Source organism: Phaethon lepturus, unplaced genomic scaffold (assembly GCF_000687285.1).
Source record: "Phaethon lepturus isolate BGI_N335 unplaced genomic scaffold, ASM68728v1 scaffold17990, whole genome shotgun sequence".
NCBI lineage: Eukaryota > Metazoa > Chordata > Aves > Phaethontiformes > Phaethontidae > Phaethon > Phaethon lepturus.
Genome location: NW_010512791.1, coordinates 326 through 16,634, shown reverse-complemented (window position 1 = coordinate 16,634; position 16,309 = coordinate 326). Strand labels below are relative to the sequence as shown.

Genomic DNA, 16,309 nt, shown 5'->3' with positions numbered 1-16,309 from the left:
GAGCGGTTAGTCTCCACACTTGAGGATAAAAAAGCGACTGATGTTAGTGACAGTGAAGTACGGCAGGACCACAACTACCAGAGAACTGAAGCAGACGCCCGGCGCGAGACGGCGCAGCGCGCGCAGGGCAGGGCTGGTGTCACAGGCTTTGACAAGAGCACTTTCCTTTGGCCTGAAGGTTTACGTATACACGGAAAGGCACAGGGAAAAAAGTTCTCTTTCAGTGTAATACGGCAATCTTCTCACTCCAGCCAACAGCACGCCCTTGCCCTAGAAGGTGCTCTGGGCTATTTTGGCAGCCTGTACTTGACCGGTGGAGCGTAGCCAGCCGTGGTGTGGACCACACTATCACACTAAGGATAAAGCAGGAGAAGCAAAGAATTCCTTAGTTCAAGTTATGAAAGCAAAACTACAAGGCCAGAGTTAACCTGCTTTCACGTAGAAACCCGCTTTCCTTTGCAGTGTTCATCCGGTTTCTGCACCTCACTATGGCAATATTTTTAATACTTTTCGCTGGCGATATAGTATGTACTGAAATCACGCTCATTTTGCTTTGCTCTTTTTCCCCTTAATTCCTAATGAACATCCTAAGTGTAGACTAGAAAATATGCTCAAGTCTCTCCTGACACTGTCTGACTTTCAAAACGGATTTATTTTAAAAACAAAATTGACATTTGATTTGTCTCTCCCTTCTCCCCACTCCCACTCACCCTACTTCCCACATTCCCAAAAAGTCCTTCTTCAAAGAGAGCTTTAAACAAAACTCCCTCTTCACTATTCATGTCTTCAGCAAGTATTTGTCAGGGTCAGGGAAATGACTGTCCAGAATGCGCTTTCCTTTCCTTCCCGGCTTTTCACGCTTCAGCTCAGAACCCAAGAAAGCAGAGGAAGGCGCTGCTGATGACTTTGTACACAACCTTTCGGTGGTGATTAACACATCCAGCACAGCCAGACACTGAGCACCGGGGGGTACGGAACAGAAAGTGCCCCCATGGGTGAGGGGCAGCTGTAGTGGGAGAAACTCGGCAGCGGTTCTCTGCCAAGGTCACTGACGGCTCCCACATGGAAACAGTAAGCGGGACTCAAACAGGAGAACCGCTTTTCCCCACCTTGTGTAAGCTGTGTGGCTTGCTGGCTTATTCTGATCTAATTGCAGTTTGTGACGTACAAACCTTTAGCAACTGCCTAACAGCTGACGGGGAGGCAAGCTTTTTTTTTGCCTTGGCACTGTCTGTACAGCTGTAAGCCAAAGCAGCCATTGCAAAGCGTTCATTCCTAACCCTCTATGGCTTTCAAGCTCACAAGCCATCATGTATGCAAGGCAAAATTCACCCATTTCAGAGAGGTGAGGAAGTTTTGCCAGCAGGTACACAAGACAGAAAGCAATGCTGCAAAAGCAGCTGGTGCAACGAGGAGAGCGTTACTTTTAGTGACAACCTTGGAAATGCATGGCGGCACCTCTCGCAGTCTACTGGGACAACTATGCTTCAAAAGCTGCTCTGAAGAAAAAGCCCCTTTATATGTTTCTTAAAAGCTCTCTGACAGAAAGAAATTCCCTTTTTAAAAACCTGCCGCTCAAGTAAAACTCGATGTTAACCTCCGTAAACGGTCGCTACAGATCCTTCCCAAACAGCTCCAGCGCTCACCCAAACTACGATCATTTCAGCCATAGCTGAAGTGCTCTAGCAAAACCCCTTGTTCACGTTGAAAATGACATTTCTTAGCAATTAGCACTTCTATCAGTTAATATTTACTTCTGTGTTTACATATCCCCTTGAGGGATTTGCTTTTATTTCTACAAGTCATTTCACATAAGGCTGGTCTCCATTACTGCAGCAGATGGCAAAAACTGCTGAGTAGTAAGGGAAAAAAAAGCATAAAAACTGTTTTATGTCCTACATGTATTAGAAAAATGGCAGAATGGCACAGAATGGAGTATTGTTTTATGGAAACTACTACCATAGTTTGAATTGCAGTAGCATTCCAGTTCCTAATCTCTTAGTTGTCTAGACAGGGCACATAATGCATTTGTCGTTAATGAGAGATGAATTCATTTGCCTTGAAATACCTCAAAACCTCTGTAATACTTTCCAGCAGAGCAAACCTCTTACTGCTTGTCCTGCCAACTAATAAAAATATGGACTACTGTTAAAAAAAGACATACTAAAAAGAGCAGACATGTGAGTTGCAAACTATGCTATTAGTCACATCCCTGTGCTCTGTGGGAAAGTCAGCTATTTCTGTGGCTTTTCAACAGGAGTGGGACTTCTGAGCTCACAACTAGTAAGTAAGAAAATAGAAGTGACTCTCTCAGTTTTGTCTTGAACTCCTCCATAGAACTAATCTCACCCGTTTCCTTTTCCCCTGTCAAGAAAACAGAAACATTTTAATTGGAAAAACTTCATCTCTGGCTCTCCACATGACGCAGTATGAATGAATGCAAAATATGTCTACACGCCATAGCTGAAGATGTCCCAAAGGCACTTGAGCTTGGCTTTAGGTACCAAAAGCAAGATAGCTACGTTAGTTTTAACACGCTGTCAAAAAGCCTAGGGAATTAATTGAGACAGGTTGTAATCACCCAACAAACGGCCTGCCGCCAAGGCTAGCTTAGGAAGTCCACCCCTTTCTACACCATCAGCTTATGCCCACCACAAATACAGCGATCCTGTCACTGATCAGACTCTTACGCAGTTAATGTTCCAGGTCAAAAAAAGAAATAAATAAAATGTCATACTATTCACAGCTTCAAGGAACTGAGACTTCAACGAAAGAAGAAACTACACACAAAAGTGAAAAAATGATGATGAGAAAAATGATGCTTTGATGCTCTATCAGATCATGTTCTGATGCATGGTCAAAAATCTCTGTATGTCATGTAATAATTTCATAGCAGGTCACTCCACGGCAGCAGTCACTTTATTTTCTTCCCTCATCCCCTCTTTTCCTCGGTAAGCAATGTAATAATCTGATCCTGGCGAGACAACAGCCCCTGCAAACGCTCCTGAGTAGGAAACACAGTGCAAAGCACTTACTTCAATCCGTTTTGCAATGGTATCAGAGGCGGCACACTAGAAGAACTCTTCCAATTTGGCAGAAGAACCCCACAAATTATAATCTGACAGGTAATTAGCTTAGTCCGGAAACGAAGAGCTATCCAACTAAGAAAGGAGCAAAGGCCTGTGTATGTGTGTATGTATATATACATACATATGTATGTAGGTATACAGCCATATATATAAATATATATATATATACACACCTACATATTGCAGTGACTGCCTGCAGTAGCAGCAGTCTCATCACACGTACTTGCCCTACAGCAGGCAGGACATGTTAGAACGTGAAATTTCTCTTCTTTTCTCCTGTTTGTCAGAGAGGATGGTAGAAATTCCCACAACAAAATCTTCCCTTAGGCCTTCTGGAGACTTGGTGCTATGCTGTACTTACACTCAGGCCATTGTTTTTAAATGCACAGAGACTCTATAATCTTCTATACACATAATTAGACTGAGAAGGAATATTCTGAAGTTAGACAGTCTGAGACCCAAAAGCACCAGCCACGTGCTCCATGTTTAACTGCTCCACGTTAAAAAAAGCTTTTTCACATAGTATGAGGTTATCAAATGAGGTCAAAACACTGATGCATGTTTATAAACAAAGTTTTCCTAATTATTTTGCAATTGATTGTCTTAATAGAAAAATGCATCTACCTGTGGATCTATTAATTGGAGAACAACAATTCTTCGACCTTCGATGACCAGAAGATGTGTCTAAAACCTTGTGGTCTAAAAGATCTTGGGTTTTGTTCTAAATGTCTTGAGATGCAGTAACAGAAACACTGTAAAACCGTGCTACAAAGCTCTAAAGTACCATTGTTTCTAAGTAGTCAGTAATCATATAAAGATACAGCTTTCATGTAATGGTGTGCCCAGGGGCTGCATTTTAATGCAGGCGTCCCTCCTCTCTACAGTTGGCAACTACAAAGTTTCCACGATTCACTACCGAACTATGTAAATTTTGAAAATTTATAAGAGCAAAACCACCCAGAGTGGCTGTACACAGCAAGGATGTGAAACAGCTGTGCAGAAAGAAAAGCTGTTGAAAACAAGATTTCTGTACTTAATAGCTGCTCACTTCTTAATCACTAAATGAAGAGTAGCACACTGAGCTGCCAAGCTGTGCCAAATCCTTCACAGAGCTTATTTTAAACTCTGAATCTTACGTGCTTTGTTCTTAGATGATACACTTTTTTGGTAGCTTACAATTTCAACAGACTTCTTTGCTGTGCGTAAGCTGTCAGCCAAAGATAGTAATACTAGAACAGAAATACATGGGTAAGAATTCATCTACAATGGATTTTGCCTGTAGCAGAGTTGACAGTGTGTGAGACTCCTGTTACTGTAGAGGAAAGGGAATAATTTATTTCCCATGAGCTGTAGATGGAAGAAGGGGTTTAAATTACAGCAATAGAGACTTTACAGTGAGCACAGAAAAGCACTGGAATATATCGTCTCCAGCACTTCAGGATTTTGAGAACGTAAGATGGATCATAAGATCCATCATAGGGGTGGAATAGGCATCTGGGTGGTAGGTGTTGACTTTTTGAGGCTTCTTCCAGACCTCCTTCTTTGGGGTATTTGTTGGGATTACAATGGAGCCTTTTTTTTTTCCCCTTAATTTAATTCTCTGTCTGAATCATGTGTCTAGAGAATATCAACAACATGAGATGATGACTACTCATGAATATTCATTCCATTTCCTAAACAAACTCCAATGAAGAAGAAATGAAAAAGGGTCTTCAGCATACTCATATTCCAAAAAGTATTTGTTGGGATTACAATGGAGCCTTTTTTTTTTCCCCTTAATTTAATTCTCTGTCTGAAATCATGTGTCTAGAGAATATCAACAACATGAGATGATGACTACTCATGAATATTCACTCCATTTCCTAAACAAACTCCAATGAAGAAGAAATGAAAAAGGGTCTTCAGCATACTCTTTATGTCCTTCCAAAAAGGGCATAAGAATGTGAATGTATTACAGATTTTTACTATGTATGAAGTCCAAGACAAACACCTACTGGGGGACCAAAATTTTCCCCTGCTGACGGCTATGAAATATCTTGGACACAGAAAGACCACCAAGGTTACCCTTTGCCTGACACCATGACCTCAGCCTCTCTACATGCCGTTAAGATGCTTCTTCCTCCCCCAGGGATGACTGGACTTTCTAAGGGAACAAGTTTGAGGGATTCCTCATGTGATATAAATTCATAGAACAGGCTCTGAGTCATTTCCAGACAGAATAACAAGTAAACAAATCCTAATCACCCACCCCACCCTGTGTGCCTTTTTACCAGTTATGCTGTATTACGGTATATTACTCATTGGAAGGGAGAAGCAGACTTGTTATTACGGTAAGAATCGGGACAGGTAGCAAAGCTGGAGGAGGGTTCTCTCCATACGCTGCAGTGGTGAACAGCCACGATCTGACAGCGAATGCATTCACTGGTGTGATACTCCTCAGTGCTAACCATCAAAGTGAGTCTGTCCCCCAAAAGACCAGGCACACACTCGCCCCGCAAAAGCTGCCAAAATGCTGGTTTTGAGTCAGATGGGAGGAAGGACAAAGTGAGACTTACTCAGCTGACCCAGAAATGCGTTTCTCCAGGGAATACATTTGAAGCCACCATTCTACAGTGCTTTTTTTCTCACGTGCTAAATCTTTGATGAAACAGAACTGAAGAGCAACAGACTTCAATTCATCACTTTCAGTCTCCATGGTTTACCTTAGTAAATCATAGTACAAAACACCAGTCAAGCCAGACTAGTAGCATCTCGCACGTCTTCCATAAGCAACTGCACAGAAGGCCAAGCAATCACAGATCACATTCGTTCTGTCTCCTCCTACACAAAACCAGTGTCATTCTACTGATTTTGACGAATCTACCCCTCATACGGTCCAGCAACATGTTAGAGAAGACTTAGGCTCATGGTATACGGAACGCTGTGTTACTGCGCCGACCTCCCAGCCGTGGCAAATTGGTACCGTTCTCCCACCTTACATAGGACAATACAGATTGTCAACCAGCTGCAAATTTAATCCGTTCATCTGTATCCTTTGTATTTCAATCGTTCTAAGATTATAACAGAAGCAAATAAAAAATGGAAAGTTAGATAAAACACTTATGCTTTACACCCCGTACTATAGCCAGTATTTCCTAAAGCCTTTGCTACTGTTGTTACCCTACCAGCTAAAGCTTCCTGCTTAATTAGATGATGTGGTTTCAGATAAAATCTCAAATAAGCATCTGCTGGAGCCAATGGATTAAACCACACAATCAAAACCGGTGGGAAAAAATTCTCTTTTGCCTTCAAGCTTTTCCTCTCATGTGATTAATTTTGCTACATGGGTCTGACCAGAGGAAAGAAACATTCCTCATCAACTTTCACTGCTGTCTAAAGACAGTCCATACTGTGATCTCTTAACAGACCTCAGGAGATCACAGAATTGTCATCAGCCCACATAAACGATTCACTCTCCTGACCGTATCTGTTACCTTACAGCGAAGATAAAAACCATTTAATTTATCTTAAGATACATAGGTAGATCTAGTAGAGGCAGAAAGTAAAAGCATTCATGGAGATCTGTTTCTGTATCTCCCTACAACTTGGACATCATCTGTAGAAGACATCTGGAGAGCCCTGGTTCCCTAAACTCAGCATGATAGGTGTGAGAAGACTTACCTAAAACCAGGGAAAAGGTAAACCACCGCTCTTTGATTTACACTACTCCCTTACCACGGCTGGTTTGCAGAAGAGTTGTGCCAACCAATATGAAACAAGGAAGAAGCAGGTAACTGAACGTGATGCATACATCCCCACAGATGGAAAGCTTCAGGCAAGCCAGAATTTATTTCCACGACTAACAGGAATGCTGTAAGCTTCCGAAGTGGTGCATGGCTCTCGGATGGACCGTGACGAAGCAGTTGGGTGGGCACTGACTCCCTAAGAGAAAGTCTGTTTTGTAGCCTTCTGGAGATAAACTTACTGGTTTAATGTTGTGTTTTTACTAACACGTGATAGTTTAGAACCATTTTGGAACCAAACCTACAACACTGAGTCAATTCTAGGCACTGTTTACTGTGTTACAGTAATAGGTTATTTTTGGTGAGGAGAAATTTTACTCCAAGAAAATCTCTCTCTCTTCAATAATTAGCTAGTCAAAGGTTAACAGTCCAGATAGATAAAAATGGTGAGGCAGTTCTTCGGCCAACTTGATTTTGCATAGAAATATTCTTCTTCTTTGGCAAAAAGAATCTTTGAAAAAGAAAAAAAGAAAAAAAAAATCTTTTTGCACATTCTAGCACATGAGGATCTGGCAAATTTTAAAACAATTCTAAACACAGGCATAGACCTGAATCACTAATGAAGAATGTTACTGTCAGAATATCTGTGAGTACTACAGAGTTTGGTTGCCTAACCTGACAGAAAAAAACTTACACTAAGCTAGGCCAGTAGGAAATATTAAAGAAATTAAAGAAAATGAAAGAAATCGTAGTCACTCTTCTATTTTTTGTTACTAGCAAAGTAAATTTACTGAAGTTATCTGAATTACTTTAGACTCCCACTGATAGAAATGAGAGCAGGATGTGATACCTTTAATGAGGAGTTACCCCTTTGCTGCTGCAGCGAGTTATTTCCAAGCCACTATTAAGACAAAAAAAAATGTGATAATGATCAGTGTTCTCTGACCTTTGGTTGTTGTGTTTTCAGCCGAAACACCTGCCTGGTCTGCCTCACCTCTCAGCAAAAGGCACCTTGCTTCTCTTCACTCTGATAAGGTCTAGCAGCTGTTTACACCCTCTCATTTGTTCAGAGTCACCAAGCGTGACATCCGAGTCCATGGAAACCGCAGCCTCTCCTTCCTCCACATCACGGCCGTTGCAGCACTATAACATCACAAAACCACCTGATGTTTGTGCACACTCTCCATTCCCGGTTCTCTCTGTGGATCCATAGCTTTCTACACAGCACTCTCTCTGAGAAAACAAGCCAGCTCAGAATGGACTAAGTTCAGTCAATAAAGGTGTGGACGCAGCTCTGCGACACACGCTTCAGCTGGTGATTACAGAGGTTTCCCACCTGCTTCCTTGGAGAAGTTTCTTCATGCAGGATCAGAGGCGACACGTGTTTTCCAGGCTCCTTACGACAGGTATGTCCCTTGCTCTACAGTAAGATTCATAACCTAAAAGTGCTCCAGATTAAGAAGAGCTATTCAGAACACTAATCGCACAGTTTTTCTCATCTTTGCCTACATTCTCCTTCCCTTCGCACCCTCCTCCGCACCAACTCTAACAAACACAAACTACTCGGCCTCATGAGCTATCTGCACCTACCCCTCAGCTTCATATTCTACATTGCCAAGACTGAAACTGAAAAGGGGAAAAACGGGGTTTCAGTAAAATGCTCAGAATGCCTGAACCCTGCCTGGCTGAAGAGCCCTGGCTCTCTAAAACAGCCGGGCGATGGATTTGCTTGTTCCAAAACAAGACACAGGTATCCGGGCCTCTCAGGAGCACTATCAGAACGCTCCTTCGCTAACTGGGCTCCGAAGGCTCAACACCTAGCTTCAGCCTGCATGGCTACCCCATGTCTTTCCCAGTGGAGTAGGTGTAGACCACGAGCCGACTGTGAGCATCAGACAGGTTAGGAAACTTAAAACATCAGAAGGGCAAAACGCACATCGCACTGCCCTGGAGAGGCTGTGCAAGAGACTGAAGGAACTGAGGGTAGATTTGCTAGTGCAAAGCAATAGCTTTTCATGCATGGCAAGATTAAAAACAAAAAAAAAAACCTATTAGTTTTCCTGCAGGCATTTAGGTGGATTGGGACTGGATGGGAACCTAGCCTGAGAGAGGTGTTTTGTTTTGAAATGTAAGCTATGACTTGCAAACACTGGAGAAACACTACTTAAAAACTATCAACTGCATGTGACGAAAGAGTGAAGTAGCATGCAGGTATTCTGCTTACAAAAGGCGAGTGAAACTACGGCTCACTTTTTTAACTAATTGCCACTGTAAGCTATTCACGCCTTTTTTTTTCTCCCAGAAAGCCTGTATTATAACTGCAATGATCTATTGAAGTTACAGCGTAGAATACAAACTTGAAAAAGAGTGACGCAGTTCGTTCGGATCTCTTGATTCTCTCCTGGAGCATTAGCTAGGAAGTACAGTTTGCCTTTCCTACTCCGACACGAAGAACTACCTAAAGGGTGGCTTGTTTTGAAAAGAACTGTTCTAGTCAAGACAGGATTCATGTAACAAGTTACGTCAACAGAGCAGGCCGGAAGGTTCACAGAAAGAAAACTAAAGAGTGCTAATGAATTAAATTATTAAGTATACAAAACCGACCAGATTTAGATATTAAGGGATTTTTGGCTACACAGAGACCAGGATTTCAACTCAGGAATGCACTTAGTGTGTCTAGTGACAGTTTAAGGCTGTTGAGTGCAAGTCACCAGGGGCTGAAAGTTCTGTGAAAAACTAAACAAAAAAATTGGGCCCAAATGTAGGACTGGGATGCCCGAAACAAGTGTCCTCCCTGAGACACTAGGCATGCCAAAGGGAACAGAAGTCAACAGCAAGATGCTGCGTGTTCAAATTTCCGCCATCAGCTGCTCTCCTGCAGCGCCGCTGATGGAAAAATTGCGATTTCCATTCCATTAATGCTTCCTTCTCAATTTTCAAAGCTCTTTTTCTCTTCAGCACTGCTAGGAACTCCTCTCCCTTAGGGCAGAACGAACCTCAGAGAGCGCAACTCCCGTATACGTGGCTGAGAACAAGCTTAGTGAAACCATGTAATAGTCGCTCAAAGAGGAATCAAGCAGTTACTTGGGCAGCTCGGGATACCTGCAGAGAAGTGGAAGCTTGGTTATGAAGTGCTACATCTCAGCCATTTGAAACAGATTTTTCTCTAGAAAAGGGGGAAATAGAACCCCAGAGATTAATGTTTAATTCTTCTACTATTTTCTTTTACTATTTTACTGAGACGAAAGATAAAGCCTGAAAAATGCTTTAAAAAGGCCATTATAATGGGGATGCTATGCCTTCTATCTTCTACAGATAAATCAGAGTCCTCTCTGACCGTCACTTCCAGAACCTGCCACGTCAGCTTGTCAAAGCAGTTCCACAGCGATTCGGTCCTCCCTGCCCAGAGCGGAGGGACCCAAGCAGCCGCCTCTAACCATGGAGGTAAAGGCCTGGAATCATGGCTCTCTCTCCGGAGGACCGGAGAGCGTTTGAGCTTACCCACCAGCTGCTGTATTTGCAGGAGGTGGGTGCCAAATAACCCGTGCGCGCAGGCACACACCCGCCTCTGCAGGGAAAGGGCAAGCCCCTTGCACGGGATCACGCCGAAGGCACCTCGCTCCCACAAAGAAACTTGGACCTGCACTGTGTAACTGGTGAGACGGCGCAGACATGCCCTCAAGAGCCTCAACCATCACGGACAGGCAAAAGAAAGGAATGTTTTTTATAGTGCCAAAGCCAAATGAGAAATGCAGGATACTTTTCCAGTTCCCTGGTACGCTCTTAATTGCTCTTAAATGCTATTAGCATTTTAAAAAATCTCTTTCAAGAAAGAGAACTGAAAGCAACCAGATGTACTTCTGTTAAAGTGTGGAAAAAAAGAAAAACAAACTTGCTAAAAAGAAGCTGCTGCTATTTTTATTTATCAAATTAATAGAGACAAGAAAAAAACTCAGGTACACTAGCTTTGAATTAGAAGAGGGAGCTTATATAAAACACTACTCTGAATGCAACAGAGAAGAAATGCAACTAACTAATCCCTGTACACCAAATCTCACCAGTACAAATTTTGTTTCCTTTTATTTTTCATGCTTGCTTTTCATTGGTTAGGCTAACGTATCACGATTGAAATAGGACTGGTCAACAATCTAGGAAAGATTTTGATTTTCATCCGGTAATAAAGAGCGCTGTTACTTTATCTGTGTTCTATACTTGAGCTTACTACTGGAAATACACTTATTAATAATTTGCAAGCTAACCAATGTTCCCTGGAGAAGTAAATTACAGAGTAGTTGAGCCTTACACCCGGGAGCAAGTGGATATAAAACCCTGCACAGACGTAAAAACATGCACATCCAGCTACCTCTTGCCTCTGTTTGGCCTCTTTGAAGATACAAGACCGTTGGATCAAAGCCTGACATCTGTGCTGGTGACTGCGAGTCCTCGCTGACATCTGAGAAAGCGAACGTTAGTCTGGGAATGTAAACGGTGCCTCCAAATAATGCAGCACCGCTGAGGAACTGGATTGTGTTGCCAGAAATGGCAAGCAGCCCAATTCCTCTTCTGGCGACCTAAAATACTGATAAGTCTTCTGGCCGTTAAAATACCATCGAGCGAGCCGCTCAGTAACAAAGAACACAGTCTAAAGAGAATACTTTTGTGATGCAAAGCCAAGAAGAAATACTGTCTGAGAGGGAAGAGTGTGTGTGTGTAATATTATGCCTTACGTTTTTGTAATAGCGTATCTGCGCTGTATGTATGGGTATATACTTACAGTATATTTATATGCACTATATACGTATCTGTGTGTGTGTAGCTGTACCTGTTTGCAGGAGGACGTAGGGGTGGCACTGGCACTGTGATTTAAAAAGCAGACGCAACCCATTTTCCATCAAGCTGCTTCTCTAGGGATGACTTTCATTCCAGCTGGTATGTGGGTTTATTATTGCAACACAGACCTGTCACAAGACACATCTTTGCCTACCTGTGAGGCTTTTGCGTCACGTCTCAAAGCCCAAAAAGGTCACTGGAAAAACATTCAGTGACTTCAGTGGCTTTTAAGTTGGCTCAGAGAATAAATGTGAACTGAGGGTTGCAGGGTTCCAGTTATTACTCATTACTGCAGTAATAACTTATATAGAGTTTACATTTCAGAGCAGGTGGTTCGCTAAGGTGTTTGATGAATTCTTGTATTTACCACCCGATTTTGTACCTAAAGCGCAGCAGCTGTGGGAATCCTCACCTTTTATAAGGTAAGCCTATAAACTGAACCTATGAAATAGATTTCGGTTTTCAGCATTCAGTTTCCTTACAAGCATAAAAGTTGAGCTTGTGTGATAGCATATGCCCATTTCTTTTACTTGGCAGATTGAAAGTAACAACAAAAGTGCTGTTCTAAAGAGGCACCAATCTGAAGGCTACGGGAATTGCATCAGAACAGAGGTCCTGTTCCCAATGATGCGCTCCCTATGGCCTCAGCTACCAAATTAAATAATATAAATATATATATACACACACATATAAATTACCTAAGGGGCCAGTGCAAAGTTTTCTGCAACCCATTTTCCTAACGCTTTTGTCTTAAGTTTACAAACCTAAGCAGTAGCGCTTTTCAACGTGGACAAAACTTTTCTTCCACGTGGTAGATCTCGCTTTGGCAGCACGTTTTTCTTGCTGTAACCCAAATTTTCCAATTCTCAATCTCATGTCATAACCCATACAATAGTTCTTCACTCTTGTAGTACCCCAAGTAATTCATATTCCTCCTTAATGTTTAAAGTTTTCAAGTATTTTCAGATTTAATTCTGTTAGGCATCTCTCAGTCCAATTAATACATGCGTGTTTGCCGGCTCTCCTTAAATAACAACCAAATACATCTGTTGGCTGCTTTTCCCATTTAGCTTTTCCTCTAACTTGGCAACCTCTAAATAAAGTGCTTGTACCATGGGCATGCTGAAAGTTCAAAATGAGTGTGAGAGGGGAAATAAACATTAACAAACAGTTTTGTTTCCGCAGCTGCTGCAATAAGGATGTTGACGAATAAAGCGCCCCAGGATTTAAATGATTAGGAGTTAATGTGATCGGTTCTGGTGAGGCTTACTTCATAACTGAAGAAAGACTGCCACCATGAAGTTAGACAAAAATTTGTATTCGGCCCTCAAATTCTTTAGCTGGAAGACTAATAACGGTATTGGTTCTAGATGCAGCACTGGTTTGGTGAGGCGACCTTCCCATATGGAAAATGCAGATAATGTCACTTGATACATGAAGCTTATGAGGAACTTTGTATGATCGCTGGAGAAAGCGAATTCAGAAATATTTTTTACATCTGTGAAGAATGATTAGACACCACAAGCAAGCCAAATAAATACATTATGAAACAACACCAGCGTTGTGTCCCAGTGCTAAGAAAGTTGAAGTTTGCCTTTGTACACTGGGTTTGAAGATGATGACCAGATTTGCTTGAAAAAAGCATTTGGATTGCCTTCATTACATGTATCTCGTTATTAAAAAGTATTGTGGAATATATTAACACTTTGTATAAAACCAAGCTGTAGCTTAGAATAGTTGCAATTTATTTTTTACCTTGACTTACTACTTGATCTATAAGCTTTGCAAAATAGTAAAAAAAAAAAAAAAAGTATAGCATATACAAGCAACTTGATTTTGCTACTTGCCATTCTGAAACTTTAATAGCAGTATAAAAATATGAGCTTAAAGAGGGAAAACTTAAGTTAGAGGATGATAGCAGAAAAGATGCACTCATTTCAGGCTTTATGCCCATTAAAAATAGGAACTACCACCATAATTTTTTTTTTTAAATGTTTTATGAAATAGCTAAAGAGCTGTCAGATGAAGCCAGCTGTCAGAAGAAACACTGGAAAATCCTGTCTTAGTAAGAGTATAAAAAAGTCCATTCTGGTAAGACTATAACTGAAGAAAACCTGACAGTTGTTCTAAGTAGTGGTATGTGCCAAACTTCTCACGGGACTAGTGATGTTTAGCAAATGTAGCTGTGTTTGCAAGTCTCAGGTAAAGAATATTCTTGATCTTTTAAACTTCTTTGAGAATCCTTAAAGAACCGTATTTCCAGAGGGAAAGGGGATTTATTGTTCCACACCTCTCTCCCTCCCCAAAGTGACATTTCACAACCCATTGTCCATCACCGGGTTAGGCTGAAAAACAAATAGAGCCATATATTGTTCCACAGACTCCTCATGATAGACAATTTGGGGGTTATTTTCTAGTGTTAGAAGTCTTTAAAGCAATTTTTTAATGAAATCCAAGAGCACAGAGAGGACATTCATGAAGCCCTGTTATACTAAGGGTTTATTCACACTCACTGGAAAGGGCTTTGTAACTGTCTTTGCTGTTTGAGTACAACATTTACATTTGACAAATGGAATATTCAGATCAAGCATGTCAGTTAACCACAACATTGATAAGCTGCTTCCAATTAATAATATTCCTAATTTAAATTAATTAGAAAACAAAAACATTTTTGACTACTTATCCCTAACGGTAAGCAGTCTACTATGGGGCTGTGTATCACCTTCTTCTGAATGATGAACCCAAAGTATTTGCTTAATTTTCAAAAGGAAAACCTGTGTTCACTTACATGATTTCTTTTGTTTTCTCCATCTTTTATAGACGTAATAAGTGTCTCAGAAAAAACTGTTGATCCAGTTTTGTTATCCGTAACCTGTTACAGGAAAAGAAGAACAACACCAAACTACATTTTTTTATTAGTCCTTTGTTACTCTCAGTCCTACTTTCCGCAATAATTAACCCACCCTCACCCCTTCCTTTTTTCCCATTTTGCTGTCACTTGTATAAAATCCTAATATGGGGCAGGGGGGGAAGCAGATGACAGGGCTACCTCCTTATCTATTTAAAATGCCACTGTAATGAAGCTGAGTGGGAGATGGTCGTTCGTTTATGACCCATGTAAGAGCTGTACCTGTGTTCTATTTTCAGCAGGCACCTTTTTCAAAATAAATTATTATTTCACATTGACCTTTCATGACATGTGCCCCTACACAGTGATTAGGCAAGCAAATAAGATACAATAAAACCCCAAAGTAATTACCATCAGGAAAGTTTATGCTCCAAATTATCTTATTTCTATCCAAAACGTGCAAAATTGTTTTTATTTGTGAAAAAAAGGTGTGTAAGAACCAGCACCTTGCTACGTTTTCTCATACCTTATCAATTTCTTGATGAGTCTGAACAGTTTTATTACCAATCCTGGTCTCCGTGTTGGACTCGTTATGGTAGTTGGGAGGTAAATTTTCAAAGTTTACTTCCGACAGTTTTTTTGCCCCTTCCTCTTCAGCTTCCATCTGCCAAATTTAAATAAGCCAACTGAAAATTAGCAGCAATTACACAAAAGAGAACAAGCAACGCTTCTTGTGCGGCCCGCAGTGCAGTTAACACCCTGTTTAATTACGTGATGCTGCCAGTACAGATGCCCCTGCATGGAAACAGCTTACTCGGCTGTTTCAGACAGGGACCACAGCAGCTCTGTTAATGGACTAGAGAAACAGCGGCGAGCTAAACCCTTGAGCTCTGGACTGTTTAAGCCGAAGTCTGTCCCTCTGAGGAAAAAGTGTGCGAAGACTACTGACAATTTCGTATCTGCACATGATGATGACCAGCTGATGCCGGTCAAGAGCCCAGCTTTCTGTTTTTCCCAGAAAAGCGCTAAACACTCAGGACAGTCTTTCCCATCTGACAAAGAAGAGAAAATATTCTGGCAGAACGGAGAGACATAGCCAAAGCCCCCTGAAGTCAACACAAGCAGTCCGGTAGATGAGGGTGCATACATCCAATATTGCATTCTCCATTTCAGTTCCCCCGTCTCTGTTTGCCAGATGAAGACTCAGCACAGAAAAGGAGTGCGCTCTGAACCAGAAAACAGAGTAAGCTCAGGAAAAGGGCATGAGTCTTGTAAACAACACAAACTTCGAGTAAGTTGTGTCCCTTTGTTATTTGCAACTGCTGCAACAGAGCGAGGAGGCCACAAGTTCAGCCCGGCTGAAACAATGGAATTCTTCCCCAGACAAAATTTCTGTGTCTGTTTATTTTAAATGACAGCTGCAAACCTTTTTAAGTGTAAAGCATTTCACTGCTAAGATGCAGCTCAGACAATCCACACTTTGTGCTGTATACATTCCTCAATCCAGAACTGACTACAGGAAGAGTAAACAGGCAGGAATTCTGACTACATCCTTATAACTAAGCACATTTTCGGCATTGTAAAGAATACTTAAAAAAAATGGTTTGTCTCAATGTGTTTGCAGTCTAAATGAAGTGGATGATAAAAGTAGATTTCAGCAACTGTCCAGAGGACAGTAGAAGTTCAGAAATCACCTAATTATAGTGAAAAAAGGTCTGATTCCCCAGTGGCTTTGTCAGTAAAAGGGGTTTTTTGGACTATGTATTTTTGAATGAAAGGAAAAGAGAACTTGGACGGAAGATTCCTAACATGAAGGGAAA

General features: G+C 41.4%; 1 protein-coding gene across 1 annotated transcript in view; it reads right to left on the bottom strand.

The window, feature by feature from the left end:
- DKK3 (dickkopf WNT signaling pathway inhibitor 3) overlaps positions 1-15,153 on the bottom strand; it is a 26,556-nt gene extending 11,403 nt beyond the window's left edge. The window contains exons 1-2 of the mRNA XM_010288213.1: positions 15,016-15,153; positions 14,430-14,513 (exon numbers count right to left, since the gene is read on the bottom strand). Coding sequence (XP_010286515.1) covers positions 14,430-14,513; positions 15,016-15,153 — 222 coding nt within the window. The remainder of the gene's footprint in view (positions 1-14,429; positions 14,514-15,015) is intronic.
- Positions 15,154-16,309: the final 1,156 nt, after the last annotated feature.